A 17,258-nucleotide genomic window follows, 5' to 3' on the forward strand; every position below is an offset into this window, starting at 1 on the left:
ACCTCCTCCAGAAGGATTCATACAAAATAATAAAATAATATTAAATTCTATAATACATACTGAATTCTGCCTATATGTCAGAACTATGTTAAGTGAGTGGGACAGAATTTGAATCTAGCTCCTGACTTTGAATAGTCAGAGATTGCTCTAGGGTCTGGGAATAGGGATATGAATAAGACACAGGCTCCTTCCACAAGGAGCTCACAACCTTGCGAGGAAGACAACGAAACCAGCAGTATGCTTTATACCATCATTAAGAACGCAAAAAGTTTACATTTATATCTGCTTCATGTGGAAGACATTTAATCAAAACTTTTACTGAATATTGTAGGTTTTTCATCATGGTGGCTTTATGAGGATCCTTGCTGGGAGTTCCTCCCTGCCCCAGTCCTGCCCGGGTACAGGCATCGAAGATCTTTGCCAGACAGTCCCAGCCACACTGTCAAGCCTAGAAAAACACCAAGAACTCCATTCTCTCCAGTGGATAAGATTTACAATAAGCCCTAGTGCTCCAGACCGAGAATGTGGCATGCCTGGTTGCACTTGCCCTATAATCCTACTTCCCTGGCAGCCCTGCCAAGCCTTGAGGCTAGATTCTCTCCCGCAAAAGAGTGCGCTTCAACCCGGAGAGGTCCGCCTCCTAGAAACCAAGACACTGGCCAGTAAAACTAAAGCCTGACATGCGTTGTCAGGCTTGCCCATGGTGATAAGCAGTAAGGAGAAAACTAATGCAGAAGAGAAGGAAGTGCTTGGGGAGAGGGGAGGGGATGTGTTTTACAGTTTAAAAGAAGGGGCTCAGGAAGGCCTCCCTGACATTGAGTCAGGCCCTGAAGGAGGTGGATGAGCCATGCAGTCATCTGAGGGAAGAACACTCCAGACAAAGGGGGTAAGAGTTAAGGCCTGGAGATGGTGTGTCTGAGACTGAGCAGTGAGAGGAGAGGAGAGGTCATTGGGGAAGGGACATGAGGGGCGAGGGTGGGAGGCATGCATGTTTTCCAGGGCCCTTGGGATGACTTACATTGAAATGGCCTGTTCTGACAGTAATACACTGAGAAGAAGAAAAGTAACTGCCACAATAGATTTTACTGGAGGCAAGTCAGTACAGTAGAAAAAGGCCTGGTTTTTGAGGTCAAGAGGACCAACGCTTAAATTCCAGTTCCGCCTTATGCTAGGTGGAGGTCCTCAGGTGACTGACTTAACCTCTCAGCCTTTTTGTCCATACGTGGGATTATTGTATAACTTATTGGGCCGATGTGATGACCAAGGCAGAACATGTAATTAAAGGAAAATAGTAGTTACTCAATAAATGCTTCCTTCCTCACTATGAATAAGGAGAAATAAAACACATGTCATTTAAACCCACACACACAGCCAGCCTTTGGGCTTTCAAAGCTGTGGTTTAAGCAAACACCGCGATCTAACAGTTTGATGGATTTAGAATCCTGCTTGAACAAAAACAAAAATGTTTCATTTGGCAAGACATATTTTAGTTTAATTAAATTTAGAAACATAGATTTACAGACAAATATCCTGTAAGTTTTAAATAGTTTGTCACCCAGGTTTTTTCCTTCCTTCCTTCCTTCCTTCCCTCCCTCCCTCCTTTCTTTCTTCCTTTCTTTCTTTCTTCCTGTAAGTTTTAAATAGTTTGTCACCCAGGTTTTTTCCTTCCTTCCTTCCTTCTTTCCTTCCTTCCTTCCTTCCTTCCTTCCTTCCTTCCTTCCTTCCTTCCTTCCTTCCCTCCCTCCCTCCCTCCCTCCTTTCTTTCTTCCTTTCTTTCTTTCTTCCTGTAAGTTTTAAATAGTTTGTCACCCAGGTTTTTCCTTCCTTCCTTCCTTCCTTCCTTCCTTCCTTCCTTCCTTCCTTCCTTCCTTCCTTCCCTCCCTCCCTCCCTCCTTTCTTTCTTCCTTTCTTTCTTTCTTCCTGTAAGTTTTAAATAGTTTGTCACCCAGGTTTTTTCCTTCCTTCCTTCCTTCCTTCCTTCCTTCCTTCCTTCCTTCCTTCCTTCCTTCCCTCCCTCCCTCCCTCCCTCCTTTCTTTCTTCCTTTCTTTCTTTCTTCCTGTAAGTTTTAAATAGTTTGTCACCCAGGTTTTTTCCTTCCTTCCTTCCTTCCTTCCTTCCTTCCTTCCTTCCTTCCTTCCTTCCCTCCCTCCCTCCTTTCTTTCTTCCTTTCTTTCTTTCTTCCTGTAAGTTTTAAATAGTTTGTCACCCAGGTTTTTTTCTTCCTTCCTTCCTTTCTTTCTTCTTCTTCTTTTAAACAAAATCCAGAAGGGCCTCTCATCAAAACTGGAGTATAATGCATCTGGCTGTAGAGAGCATACTTTTGAAATGATTTATCCTTAAAATAGAACAATGTGTACCTTTGAAGAACTACAAGTTCACAGAGACCTTTGCCAATTCACTGTAAAAGTTGTCTTAAAAGCACAATCTGTTTTTATGTGTACCTCTGATTATATTAGGATTTCTTAAAACTCTGACTTATTCTGAAAAATCCATAATAAAGCAAATTATGCTAGAAGAATCCTCACAAAAGTTTAAAGACAACCTCAAATCCTAGGGCTTTGGCAAATGAAATAATTGAAAGAATCATTTTTTACCTTGAATCCATAACAAAGGTTCTGTCTGAAACTTTAAAGACACGGTGTATCATACCCTAATGATTAGCCTCTGTCATCACACAAAATACAAGCTCCCATGGTCGTCTCTCCCTCCTAAATTCTCATGCCTGTAGCGTTCCCCACCACAAATCCTGCCACCCAGCCTTGCTGACTTCCATATCTATGTGAAAATCTTGTGAGAATAATAGCTAGCATTTGGGGAGTGTTTATGATGTGCCAGGCACTGTTCTAAAGCACTTTATATGCTTAAATAATTCATTTCATCCTCCCAACACCCCGTGATGTTGGCACTATGATTAACCCCCCACTTCACAGATGAGGACAGTAAGGCACAGAGCCTGCAGGTCGCCTATTCAAGGTCACGCACGGGCAGGTGGCAGAGCCAAGACTTGTGCCCATGCTCTTGCCCTAGCCTCTGCTTCACTCCCTCTCTACCTCCTGGACTCAGTTTCTTGCTCTTTTCCTTTCCAATGACCTTTGTTGTCCTTCCATGTTTGCCATCCATCCCCTCCACCACACCCTCAATTTTTTTTCTTCACTGGAAACTGCCTACTTCTGAAATTGACATTCTATTCTCTGCTCTCAACCCTCTCCCCTCCTTCTCTCCTTACTGGAACCAGTCCTGTTCTCTAACCTCATTCCAAACTTTAAGTCCCCTGGTTCTTCCATTTTATTCCAGTTTATCAGTTCTCTCTCGGCCTCTCTTCCTTCCCTACCAACTTCGGGCCCTGAGTTTGGTCACAAAACAACTCTTACTCCAAGGCCTGGGATTGTGTTATGTCCTCTGCTTCTTTTTTTTTTTTAAAGATTTTATTTATTTATTTGAGAGAGAGAGAGAATGAGAGAGAGCACATGAGAGGGGGGAGGGTCAGAGGGAGAAGCAGACTCCCTGTCGAGCAGAGAGCCTGATGGGGGACTCGATCCCGGGATTCCAGGATCATGACCTGAGCCGAAGGCAGTCGCTTAACCAATTGAGCCACCCAGGCGCCCTATGTCCTCTGCTTCTAACATATCCACTCAAGAAAATTTCGTCTCCTTTTGCTTTTAAGTCATCCAGTGGAGAGTGTGGGAAGAGGGAGGGAAGGTAATGAGGGGTTTCAGACATAACATTAGCCATAGTTAATAACTTAAAATTGGGTGATAAATATATGAGGATTCGTTCTTTTTTTTTTTTTTTTAAGATTTCATTTATTTATTTGAGAGAGAGAGAGAGCATGAGCAGGGGAGAGGGGCAGAGGGAGAAGCAGACTCTCCGCTGAGCAGGGAGCCCCATGCGGGGCTCAATCCCAGGGCCCCGAGATCATGACCTGAGCCGAAGGTGGACGCTTAACCGACTGAGCCATCCAGATGCCCAAGGGTTCATTCTATTATTTCTTCTACTTTCACATGTTTGAAAATGCCCATAAGAAAACATTTATTTTAAATCATCATCTTCATAGATATGTGTAAAGCAAGTAAAATGTTAATTGTAGAATCTAGGTGGTGGGAATATGGGTGTTCACTGTAAAATAGTCTTCCAACTTCTCTGCATATTTGAAAATTTGCATAATAATATGTTAGAAAAAAATGACTATTCCCACATCACTACAATGTAAGTTCTCTGCTTTTATTTCTGGGCATATGACGATATGAGAGAAAAATAACCAATATGAACTCAAATCACTAAAGTCAGGTGGGCCCTGATAACACTTAACATTTTTCTGTCTGCCCTTGAGTATTTCCGCATGTCCCTGATTATTCTCAGTCCTTTCCCTCGTTCTCACTAAATAACTTTATCTTGTGGAGTAATCTTCGTCAAGAAAACTGAGGGTATCAGATGGGATCTTACTCAACGCCCCACAAACTTAGATATTTATCCTTCCTCACCTTTCTGCCAGCCTGGCCCTTCCCCCATGCCCACCCACCATGCTGTTCCACCACGCTGTTCCCCCATGCCCACCTACCATGCCCACCCACCCACCTTTTTTTTTTTAAGATTTTATTTATTTATTTAATTGACAGAGAGAGACAGCGTGAGGGGGAACACAAGCAGGGGGGGTGGGAGAGGGAGAAGTAGGCCGCTGGCCGAGCAGGGAGCCCGATGCAGGGCCCGATCCCAGGACCCCGGGATCATGAACTGAGCCGAAGGCAGTCGCCTAACCAACAGAGCCACCCAGGCGCCCCACCACCCACCCACTTCTGAGCTTTGTTCTTCACCTCTCTCCTGGCTTCTTCCCTTCAGTTTGCAAACTCAAGGTATGCATTTGCTATCCTAAAAATGCTTCTCTTGACACCATGTTCCCTTCAGGTTCATTCCTTCTAATGTGCTGGACTGTGCGATCAGTCCTCCAAACTCAAATACTGTACTTACTCATCTCCCCTTTATCTTTCAACATACTGCAATGTACCTTCCTTGGTGAGCACTCCACAGCATCTGATACTGCAGACCACTCCCTCCTGTCACACACTCCACTCCCCGGCCCCCATGACTTGCTTTCCAGGGTCTCTTCACACATCTCCTTTATGTGCTCTCAGCTTTTGTAAAATCCGGTGTTCCAGCAGCAGTCCCCTGCTCTGCCACAACACACATATCCCTGGGTGACTTCTCTCACTGTCACGAATTCAACTACCAAATACATGCTGAGGATTCCCCAAATCCTTCTCTCCAACCCAGCCCCCTCCTCTGATGTAGCCTGGTGTTGCCACTCCCTGCTGGACTTCTAAATTCTTAACTTAGGTATCCTCAAAGTTCTAAAAATTGGCATGGTCCAAAATAGCCTTTGAATCAGCCTAAAACTGCCCCTCCTCTCTGAGCTCTCTTTTCATTTATTTTATTTTATTTTTTATTTTTAAATAGGCTCCACACCCAGTGTGGAGTCCAACACAGGGCTCAAGTATGACCGTGAGATCAAGACCTGAGCTGAGATCAAGAGTCGGACACTTAATCTAAGTGACTGAGCCACCCAGGGGCCCCACCCTGAGCTCTCTTATCTTTCACCCAGCCAATCTTCTCTTTCTCAATTCCTGACCCTGAATTCAAAAAATCTAACCAAAGATTTTACATCCTACCATTATTTAAATTCACCCTCTCCTCTCTTTCCCTATGACCAGTTCAGAGTCTCATCCTCTTCACAAGAACCACTTCTGCTAACTGGTCTTAGAACCTCCAGCTTACCTCCGACAAATCCACCTTCCTCGCCACAGAGTGATCTGATAACAACATGAATATGCCCCTGCCCCAGTTTACCAACCTGAAGAGTTCCACACCACCTTCAGGGTGAAGCATAAAGTCCTTAACAAGACAAAAAAGTCCTCCATGATCAGGACCCTCCCAGCTTTTTCTCCAAAGGACTTATTTTCAGTGGAGATGGCACTGCTTTGAGATACTCTGTCTTTGTCCTCCCGGTCTCTTAGCCTGGGAAACCTTCCTTGCCCATTTCCATTTGGTATAACTATTCTTTCTCCTCCCTGAAGACTCAGCACAAATGAATCTTCTCCCAGAAGTTGTTCCTGATCCCACAGCCTAAATTAGATTTCTCTGTGACCTTACCATGCATCTAATAATTGCACTTGGTACATATCATTATAATATGCTATTTCCCTTTCTTTCCCAATATATGATGAGGTTCTCTGAGGGATGGGGCAATGGCCTGTTTATCTTGATGTCCCTCAGCCCATTGCCCAGCTCGTGGTAACTGCTCAATAAATTTTTGTTTTTTAAATAAATGACTTTTTAGACAGAAAATGTTCTTCCTAAGCATTAAAATAAAAGTTGCGAGAGTGACTATCCAGAATCAAATTAGTCAAGTTCTTAACATCTACCTACATATTTCTGTACTTAACAACAATGTGACAACCTGAAAAAATCTCCTCCCTTCCAAAGTATTCAAGTGCTGTTCTACAGTATCTTAAATTGTAGCCTGAATGTGGGCTCAGAATAAGTCACTCAGAATAACTGAGGGAAGTTTTTCTCTTATAAGGCTCTGAGGGTGAAAATATGGGGGTGGACATGAAAAATGGTAGGAAGGAAACCTAATAAGCATCCTGTCTACAAACCCAAATGGTTTAGTCATCTGATAATCACATCTACTTATCTTCATTTAAAATGCAATTGTGAGATGGGAGGCGGAGAATAGCAGAAATGTAATGTGCAGGAACTGACAATGCCATGTGGATAAAGTAAAAACAACCAAACAAACAGACTGTGGGAGAAGTAACAAACCCTTAGCCACAGGATCACATTAAAGTCTAAGGGTTCGATACACATGGTCCTTGAAATCAGAGGACAACTAGTTATTATGAATTATAGTAAGAATATGATTTGAAGTAGCACTGTGTTCACTGGAAAATATATATTTGCATAATACCAGGGAGTCTCTAAGTCACGGGTAACTGAAAAAACATTTTCATGGTAATGTAACATTTTGGAAAAAACATAGCACAATTCCTTGTTGAATGTATTGGTGAGTTTTTTCTCTTACTTTTGGTGTAGCTGGTCCATCTGTAAATATTATTGAGTAGCACCCATCTATGTTCCCACATTAATGCTAAGTATAAATTACATGGTGACATAGCTTGTCTAAATCTAAATTTTTAACTTCTTACATAAACAAAGCACATGAATGATGAGTGATTATTTAGAGGTTGTTTTTGTGTGTGATATTTTATGTGTAAATATTTTATTGTATTTTTCTTAAAGTGACCAATAGGATTTTTTAAATTGAAAAATAATATTTATCTCAGCATAAACCAATTCTTCCTCATTCTAAAAAAGTGAGAAAACAGAATTAAGCAAGAATAAAATCAGAGTTACAATATATCTTGGTATATTTCATTTTCAGACATTTTTCTCTCTATATATATAACAAAATGGGCTAATAATATAATACTGCTGTCTATTCTATCAACTAACAATGCATCATATTTCTAGAGCACTAAGTATTCTTTTACAATATTTAAATGGCTGCATAGTAAAGCATTATCTGATTATACATACTTGTTTAAACTATCCTCTACTTTACATTTAAGTTGATGCCAATTTTTCTTCATTATAAACTGTGCCAGGCAAGAATCTTGCTGGGGCAAGTGAAATGTTCTATATTGTGATAGAGTGATAGTAAATATTTGTCAAAACTCACCAAACTCTATACTTAAGATATGAATTTTCTTTAACTATTTTTTTTAAGTAGACTCCATGCTCAGTGTGGAGCCCAACGTGGGGCTTGAACTCACGACCCTGAGATCAAGACACGAGCTGAGATCAAAAGTCAGATGCTTAACCAACTGAGCTACCCAGGTGCCCTATGATCTGCATTTTAGTTATTATACCTCATTTTTTAAAAATAGGAAAAAAAACAAACCATGCTGTGATGGACATTCTTACACTTAAATCTTTTGCAAACTAAGACCATTTCCCAAGTATAAATTTCTTGGACTGAGATTGCTGGATGAAAAGGTCTGTATAAATGTTTTTAAACATTTAATATTTATTCATTTCTTCATTCGAAAACATTCACTGAACTAACACTTTGATCAAGATACTACCAAATTGCCATCTTCTTTTCTTTTTCCAAATTGCCTCTAAAGTAATATGCTCACTAGCAGATTTCTTAATTTGTGTCAATACTGTATTTCATAATTTTAAAAAGTATCCTCCCTTTGACCAGATTATTTTTTTCAAGTAGTCCCCATGCCCATCGTGGAGCCTAACATGGGACTTGAACTCAGGACCCTGAGATCAAGACCTGAGCTGAAATCAGGAGTTGGACACCAAATCAACTGAGCCACCCAGGCACCCCTTGAGCAGATTTTTTAAAATATCATTTGTATATTTTATGTCTACCAACTCTACTTCTTTCCCATTGTGTCCTTCGTTCTTTTCCCCCATTGATATTTTTATCCTTTACTTACTGATTAGGAAAAGCTTGTTTTTCACATGTTTTAAACAACTTTCCTAAGCTTTTCAACTATCTTTTAAAAATTCTGGTTAGGGAATTTTTGATGGTAAGAACATTTGGTATCCTAAGTAAAATACCCTTCCTATCCAAGATAATTTAAATATTCAATACACATATTTTCTGACACCCACTTATGATCAGTGGGGCTAACTCCCCAGTTGCCTAGGACACTTCTATGCACGTAAAGGTCCTACCTTGGTGAGCAATCCCTTCACTGTTGGTTTGCCCTCAGGCTGCAGGAAAAGCGGGTTGGCAGCTTGTACTCGGAGAACATTCTGTAACACTTTAATCCATTCTTCCAATATATTGGGAGAATCTGCAGTCAGATAGTATGTGTGTTTTTCAGTGGTCAACTAGAATGGGATGAGAAAGAGATAGGAAAGGAAACTCTGAAGATTTAGGATTATTAACTTTTCCCTGTCTATCCTAAAAACATCATTAATTAACGTAGAAACAAACATGCCATACCTTGAATCCTAGGTGCTAAAAAATGACTCCATAAATAATTTAGAGTAGTTTAATGACTTTGTGAGAATTACAATAGTTAACTTGGTGTTGAAATAATTTTTTCACTTTAGTTTACTTTGAAATTTCAGAGTATTACGCTTTTGAGTCATGATTTTTTATCGTGGTTACTCATTACCTTTTCTTTTTCTCCCTTAAATGTGCTACAGGCTCCTGGCTGTTGAAGTGATATAATATAATAAAAATATATAAAAATATAATAAAAATAAAAATAATATATTTTTAGCAAATAAAGAGGAGTTATTTGTTATAGAAATGAAGAAATCAATTATAAATAAAATAAGAAGACCTTACTTAGAAGAGGAGAAATTCTTACAATCTGTGGTCAGATATTATGAACCCACAATTTAGTCTTAAATTAACCACATTTCAAAATTTCCAAATATTTCAGAAGCTTGTAGATGATTCTTTTTTTTAAGATTTTATTTATTTATTTTAGAGAAAGAGAGAGGGAGAGAGAGAAAGGGAGAGAGAGAGAGTACATGGAGGGGGAGGGTTAGAGGGAGAAGAGAATCTCAAGCTGACTCCACGCTGAGCTCGGAGCCCGACATGGGGCTCAATCCCAGGACCCTGAGATCATGACCTGAGCCGAAACCAAGAGTTGGCCGCTTAACTGACTGTGCCACTCAGGGGCCCCACTTATAGATGATTCTTACTGGCCATGCTTCAAGACAAAACTTTCCCTCATTCTCCCTTCTACATTTTTGGGCAATTCTCAGTATTATCTCCAGAAAACACTGATAATGAGCCTTATTCCTCTCCCCAAAGGAGCAAGATATGAAAATAATAATTATTGAAGGCATTTCAGAAATAAAGTATCTGAATTTAAATCACATTTACCAAACTCTCTCAAGAGTGTTTTATTTAGTAGGCTTCTAGCAAGACTGGCCTTATTGTGTGGGTTAATGGCCAGCAGCTATGTCTCGGGTATGACTTGGTGTGAAGTAGGACAGCCTTCTCCTCACCAATATTTTTCCCACTTAGATGCTATAGCAGCTGAAGTTCATAGAAGAAATGCCATTTTCTGATTCTATATCAAAATGCAAGCTCTCCTGAATTTAGTAGTACATCAAACTAATAATATTGGGAATTCATTTCTCAGATAAGCCTTCCCTAAAATAGCTAGACGGTTGGAAAGCTGAGAATAGCTGGGAGATCAAGTATAGGGAAAGATGAGTGTATGGGATAAAGGGCAAAGGAAGTGCTGTGGACAGTTACTCAACACAAACCTAGCTTATGTTGTATTTTTAACTGAGAAGGCCTGGGGTTTCACACGTTTTTGAGGCATCGCACTTAACACAAAATGAATAAAGAAACACTGAATCATCCAATCTCCTCTCTATTAGCTTGGGTAATTAAGAATTGGGTTTTGCATGATACAAAAAAGTAAGAAAAAAAAAAAGTTAATATAAAGTACCTGAACTGTTTGTTTGTTATCTCCTCTTAAAATACCACAGGATGCACTAAGTTCAATATGGCCCTGGGGTTTTCTAATTACATCACTCTGTAGGAAAGGAAGAAAACCGAAAGGTAAAGTGATTGATTACCTGTAACAGTAATAGTAAGAAATGCTTTGTATAATTAATTGAATTACAGGGAAGAAAATCAATCAGAAGTTTGATTTATAGTTTGAGGAATTCAGCTGTAAACAGCAAGTGCTTCCCACTTACCGGAGATTTATAGTAAAGTAATTCACCACCTTTAAGAACAAACCACCTCCTCTTCCAAGTCTTGACTTTACCACTCATTTTTAATAAATAGCCAGATTTTTCCAGTGGTTCCTAATTAAAAAGAAATTTTAAAAATTTAAGTTTCCTTTTGGAGGCTCAAACTAACAAGATTCATTAATATTTTGTTTCTTTTTTTTTTTTAAACCTGATTCAGTGTTTACATTTTTCCCGTTATCACTGGATGATGAGCAAGTTTTAGGGAGCTTCTGTTCTGGCTGTGAGTACTCTGTGTCTGTGGAGTAAGCATCTGGGGGGATGGCATAATCACTTTCAGATGCCACTGAAGAGAGAGACACACCTAGATGAATAAAGAAATAAATTAAGTCAATATTTAATAATCAGGTGGTCCAAATGCCAGCTGTGAGTTCTCCTAAGGAATACAGCTATTCCAAAATCATAAGCCTTCCTAGACTAGATTTATTCTCATACCTTTCACCAGAAAGAACTTTTAAAGCAGAAAACAGAACTAAAGGGTATGGATTATCAGCAAACCTCCAAGGAAGTCACAGGAATATAAATATGTTGGTATGATTACAAGCACAGCAAATTTTACATAAACTGTACAATATATATACATAAAATATATGCAAGGATACTAATGTATTTTTTATTAAGGATTAAAAACGTGTATTTACATATTGATACATATATGTATAGGCAAACAAATGTTTGATTTTAATTTATCAAAATTTGTACAATCACTATTTTTTTTAAGATTTTATTTATTTATTTTGACAGAGAGAGAGAGAGCACAAGCAGGGGGCCCGGGAGAGGGAGAAGTAGGCTCCCCACCGAGCAGGGAGCCTGATGCGGCGCTCGATCCCAGGACCCTGGGATCATGACCCAAGCCGAAGGCAGACGTTTAACTGGCTGAACCACCTAGGCACCCCTACAATGACATTTTAAACCACTTAGTTTTTGTAATCACTTTTAAAGTAATCCACATCAAAAAGAACTTCATAATTTCAGTAGTATTTTTCATATAAGTTGAATATACCAGTTTATAAATTTTAAAAATCTTTTTGTAAAAGAGAAGCAATAAGACTTAAAGATATAAACAGACTATTTCATTTGCCAGCAGCTACAAAGTAAAATTCAAGGGAACATTTTCATGATAATTCACTTGCCTTTTTTTTAGAAAATGACTTACAAGTTGCAAGCCACATTTGCAGGGTCCCTGCAATTGGAGATTTTCAATATAATAAAATCAAGGACTTACATTATTATTCATTGCAGTATCTGGCAATTTTTAAAAGTGTTTATTAACATTTAAGGGACTTGTCAGGACAATGTCACTATATCATTATTCTTGTTTATTTGACTAACACAAGTAAAAGTCACGACAATAATAATACCTTTATTTTTCATAGAATAACAGAATTTAGATTTATAAGGGACCTCAGAGAGCATCTTGATTAATGCCTTCATTCTCTAAGGAGACTAAGGTCCAGTGATTAAATTAAAATATTTGTCCAAAGTCAAATAGCTAGGCAGGAGCAATGGTGGAGTGCAAATCTCAGGCGCCCAGCCCCAGGGCCAGTGTGCTGGGCACTCCCCTGGGTGCTAGGGATAGAGCAGACAACAAAACAGAAAAATCTCTGCCTTCATAGAACATATATTAGTCAGTGGAGACAGACAAAAATAGGCAGTAAGTGCTAGGAAAAAATATAACGTAGAACAGACTAGAGGGAATTAAAAGAGCTAGTAGTTGGAGAAGAGCAAGGAATTGCAATTTGAATGGTGTGCTCAGGGTGGATCTCACCGAGAAGGCAGTGTTTGAGCAAAGCACTATAGTATGTGCCAGAGTTAACCTGATAGACATGTGGGGGGAAGAATACCAGGTAGAGGAAACAATTAGTGTGAAGGTCCTGAAATCAAAGCATGCCTGGCATGTTCTAGGAAGAGCAAGAGGGTCAGTGTAGCCAGAGCTGAGCAAGGAAGGAGAAAGGAGATGAGATCAAAGACATAAGAGTCACGTAACACCTCATAACCATTATGAGTCTGCAGTGTTTTGAGCAAAAGTGTAATGTAACCCGATCCTGGCTGTTGGGGGCCAAGGTAGGAGTAAAGAGGCTGGTGGAAGCCCAAAATACTAAGTCTATGAAAATTGAACAGTTCCAGCTGAAGTTGAGGGGTTGAGGATTACCTAGGGGTTCCATGGAACATGGTTTGAAAACCAACAGAGCACACTGCATTAAAGGCTTTCATAAAATACAGGTGCCATTTAGTGTGATTATGTCTCTCTGTCACCTCTACCTATGCCAAAAATTTCTTCACAATCTACTAAAACTCATAGACATGCCCAAAATAAAGTTTTTGTTGGTTTCCATTCTTTTTTTTTTTTTTTAAAGATTTTATTTATTTATTTGAGAGAGAGAGAATGAGAGACAGAGAGCATGAGAGGGAGGAGGGTCAGAGGGAGAAGCAGACTCCCTGCTGAGCAGGGAGCCCGATGCGGGACTCGATCCCGGGACTCCAGGATCATGACCTGAGCCGAAGGCAGTCGCTTAACCAACTGAGCCACCCAGGCGCCCCTGTTGGTTTCCATTCTAATATCAGATTAACCACCAAGTTTTTAGGTGTATTTTCCATCACTTAGCAGCATAACAAATTTAGCTGAAATAAGACTATCCCATAAATTATCCAAAATGCCACACACTAACTCTAAAAGAGAAACTCTGTTTTGGCCAATTATTTCACTCTATTCCCGTAATAAAGTGATCTCTCTCTTATAGATAAGGTAAGGTTAAACAAAACAAAACAAAAAAGATCATGTGGCTTGGGTGGTATCACAAAAGAATTAAGAAGAGAACTAGGACTAGAATATAAGCATCTTAGTCCTGGCTAATTCTCTTTTCACTTCGTTCAAAGCAAGTACTTTGTTTTAAAAAGTCCTGTTATGGAGATAAAATTCCTATTAAATATCCTGAATTACGTGGAGTTGTCTTGTACTCCTGAGACTTTCCCTCACCTCGTTTCATGGCTCTAGGGCTGCCTGGGCCACTCCGACTGCGCATGTCTGACTCCGACGTCCGTGAGCTGGATCTGGAACCATCTTCTTCCTCTGACCCAGAGGAGTCATCCAGGAATGGGCTGCTGCTTATTTGTGTTGCCTTCTAAAGAAAAGCACAACAGCCTATATGTGTCCATCTCTAAAGTCACCTCTCTTTTTAGACATGAAATGTTTTACCAGAAGTCATGGAATACGATTTTTTTTAAAGGAATACAAGAATATACTTTGGCATTTTCAAAGTCATTTGTTAAATCCCAAATTCTCATTAGCAAGGCATTTGTCAAATATTAAAGATTCCTGAAAAACATAAGGCCGTTAATACTTGACAATACTTACTTTAATTAAGTACTTCAAGCAAGGGAAGAGAACCCTGGCAGTGACAGAAAAATCTTTCCAAATTAGGAGCCTTCCCTACATCATTAATAGTGATATTTTCTTTAAACAATTAACCACCATGGAGGGGGTGGAAAATCACATGGGGTAAAATAAAAATGGGCCCAGACCTCTAATACTCTGAGAAGCATAAATATCTTCTCTAGATCTTTCCATTTCTTCTCTTTTTATGATATATTAGTGTGAATGTCTACAACTTCCTATAAAGGGAGAGTCAGAGTAAAATGTCAAGAATGGAATCTGGAGCTTGAATAAACAGTTTTCTCAATCCACCATGAAGAGAGCTACATGCTTAGCAGTAACAGTAATGACTTACCCCCTTCAAAGTTGTATACACAGGGGTTGTCATATTCTTGTATATCAGAGAGGTATAGAGTCCTGATGTGGTATAGGACAACAGAGCAACGGAATCTGAAACAGAAAACAAAGTGATTTAAAAAACAAACACAACAAAAAAAACCCTTCTCTCTAGCACTTAGGTCTATTTCTTATGGACGTGAGCTAGCAAAATTTCCAATTAAAGAGAAGTTGGATTAACATGCATGACTGTTCTCTCGTCTGCTGTAAGAATGATACACTCTCTTCCATGGCTCATTATTTCCTCACATGTGCTACTTCCCCAACCAGACTGTAAGCTCTTTGAGAGTAAGGATCAAAGCTTTTATTTCTTCAGCAGGCATCTCTCTCCTGCTCAGGCTGGGCAGAAATAGCACAAGCACCTGCTGATTCAGTGAGCACTACCCTATGAAGATATTCTCCAATTCTTCATAGCTCTATTAGTGATATGGTGTTAAAACACTGACATGCTTAAGAGTTTATCAGGTGAACTCATGCTGAAAACTTAGAATCTAATTTCCCAAACGGTAAGAACAGAAGATCGCTGAAATAGAACATCAATGGTTGCCTCTAAGATTTGAATTAGTGTTGGATACGGAGGAGGCTAAGAGAAGGAACCACAGGAAAATTTCTCTTTTTATTCCAGACAGTTTGCTGTTGTTTGGTTTTACTTTTTATAATAGGAATGCATTTGCTTCTTCAAAATTTTTTTGAAGAAAGAAAGAAGGAATGTGTTTTAAAATGGAAAAAAGGATATAGAGACTGATATTTTTGCAGCTTTAAACAGCTAAAACTCCACAGCTTCTTTGCTTTCTCCTATTTTAGGTAAAAACAAAAAGAGTTGAACATAGATGGATGTGCCCCTATATTGGGTAACAATGAATTTCAACTTTAAAATGTAAACCGGCAACCTTAGAAATCATTTTCTGAAAGTTTTACATAATTCTATTCCAATGATTTCAGACATTTAGAAAGTTGTTGGCTAGTGAACTGGGAATACAAAATCACTTATTTTTTTAAACATGTTTTATTGTAATAAGAAACACATGACATTAAATTTACCACCTAAACCATTTGTAAGTGTGCAGGTCAGTTAGTGTTAATTATAGGCACACTGTTGTGAATTGGGTCTCCAGAACTCTTTTATCTTGCAAATCTGAAACTCTAAACCCATTAAGCAACGACTCCCCCACTCCCCCCTCCGCCCAGCCCCTAGTCACCACCATTCCATTTTCTGTTTCTGTGAATGTGACCACTTTAGATACCTCATAGAAGTGGAATCATACAGTATTTATTTGTTCGTGACTGGCTTATTTCCTTTAGCATTATGTCCCCAACATCCATCTACATTGTAGCATGCAAAATCACTTACTTTTATTAACATTCTCCATATTGAAGGCCTCAGACATTCGCATGCCTGATTTGGCTACAGCATAAATTCTGCTCTCCTGATGTAAAAGAGAGATTTAAACTGGATATTTAAAGCAAAGACATGATTACTTCCAATACACATGCTTTTCATTTGTTCTTCATTTAATATACAGCAGAGCGGGGCATTATTATAAAACTCTCAACAGCGCCAACTCAAATATGCGAACAGCACAGCAGACCTTTTCCATCCATTAGTCATTCCATTATTTATCTTTGTTCCCAAGTTTTTGCTTGGTATTTTAAGTTCTTTTGAAGAGATAGGAAAAAAGTAAGAAAACTTATTCATGATCACTGCACATAAACACCACAGTCTTCTACCATTCTAGAACATGGGTAAAGAAAAAAACCCCAGAAAACTTCGAATGGCTGTAGCATGAGGTTAGAAACCATTCATAATCACTGACTACACATAAATAATACCTTTAATATCCTACTATTCTAGACTATGGTGAGAGAAAGGAGAAAAATCTGGAAGTCAGAAATCATAGAGTAGCATTAAGCGCTATCCTCTCCTTATTTCAACGTACATTTCAATGAAATAGAAGGAACACCTGAGGCCAAATAAAAAATGAATTTGAGAATGGCAATGGAATTTATAATATTATTCCAAAAGCAGGTTGTTATTTGGCTTTCTCTTCTTTGAGAGAAATCTCTGAGATGGGTACTGGAAAGGTTATTAGCCCTGCCCTCTGTAAGGAAAGGGATTCCGGGCTGTTCTTAACGCATAATCACCATGTCCTGAATTCTGCACTGCATCTAACCTGGACATGGTCGCCTGGACCAGGGCATAGCAGGCAACTAAGGCAGTCCTCTTCAGGACTGTGCCAGCCAGTGGCCTGCTAGGTAACGGGCAGGAGATCCCAACTGTCTGAGACGCTTTGGTTTGGAGAATGGCTGAGTGAATGAATCAGATGCGGTTTCTCTGAGAACAGGATTGTGAGATAAGCACACAGAGAGGAAGAGCAGAGTCAGCGGAACATTAAGATGTGTAAACACAGGGCAGTGAGCAGGAGATGAGAGGCAGCTGGAAGCACGACAGAGTGGAGGAGAGGAGTTAGCAGTAGTGAGACAAGAAGAGTCACTGCAGATGGGAGAGGTCAAGCTAAGCCACTGGTCCGGGGCATCGGGTGTCACCTGTTGCTAAGGAATTGATGACTATTAGAGGTGCTGCTGAATCCTCACGTTTTCCCACTACAGTAACTATTGTATTTTGAAAGATATTCCAGTTCAGTGAGGATGGTCTGTGCCTTCAAATAAACTCTTAAGAATCCTTAAAAT

The 17,258-nt window shown here is 39.5% G+C and overlaps 1 protein-coding gene across 3 annotated transcripts in view; it reads right to left on the reverse strand.

Annotated features, from left to right (window-relative positions):
• PLEKHH2 (pleckstrin homology, MyTH4 and FERM domain containing H2) overlaps positions 1-17,258 on the reverse strand; it is a 106,447-nt gene that overhangs the window by 43,349 nt on the left and 45,840 nt on the right. For all 3 annotated transcript variants that reach the window (XR_010405723.1, XM_045885091.3, XM_064572553.1), the window contains exons 9-15: positions 15,922-15,997; positions 14,530-14,624; positions 13,779-13,923; positions 10,969-11,105; positions 10,748-10,858; positions 10,495-10,581; positions 8,747-8,905 (exon numbers count right to left, since the gene is read on the reverse strand). Coding sequence is in view for 2 of the 3 variants with exons in the window: in XM_045885091.3 (XP_045741047.1) it covers positions 8,747-8,905; positions 10,495-10,581; positions 10,748-10,858; positions 10,969-11,105; positions 13,779-13,923; positions 14,530-14,624; positions 15,922-15,997 (810 nt within the window). In the remaining variant the exon portion in view is untranslated. The remainder of the gene's footprint in view (positions 1-8,746; positions 8,906-10,494; positions 10,582-10,747; positions 10,859-10,968; positions 11,106-13,778; positions 13,924-14,529; positions 14,625-15,921; positions 15,998-17,258) is intronic.

The sequence above is a fragment of the Mirounga angustirostris genome, unplaced genomic scaffold (genome assembly GCF_029215605.1).
Source record: "Mirounga angustirostris isolate CCGP_5_RB_7025 unplaced genomic scaffold, mMirAng1.0.hap1 SCAF_10, whole genome shotgun sequence".
NCBI classification, from domain to species: domain Eukaryota; kingdom Metazoa; phylum Chordata; class Mammalia; order Carnivora; family Phocidae; genus Mirounga; species Mirounga angustirostris.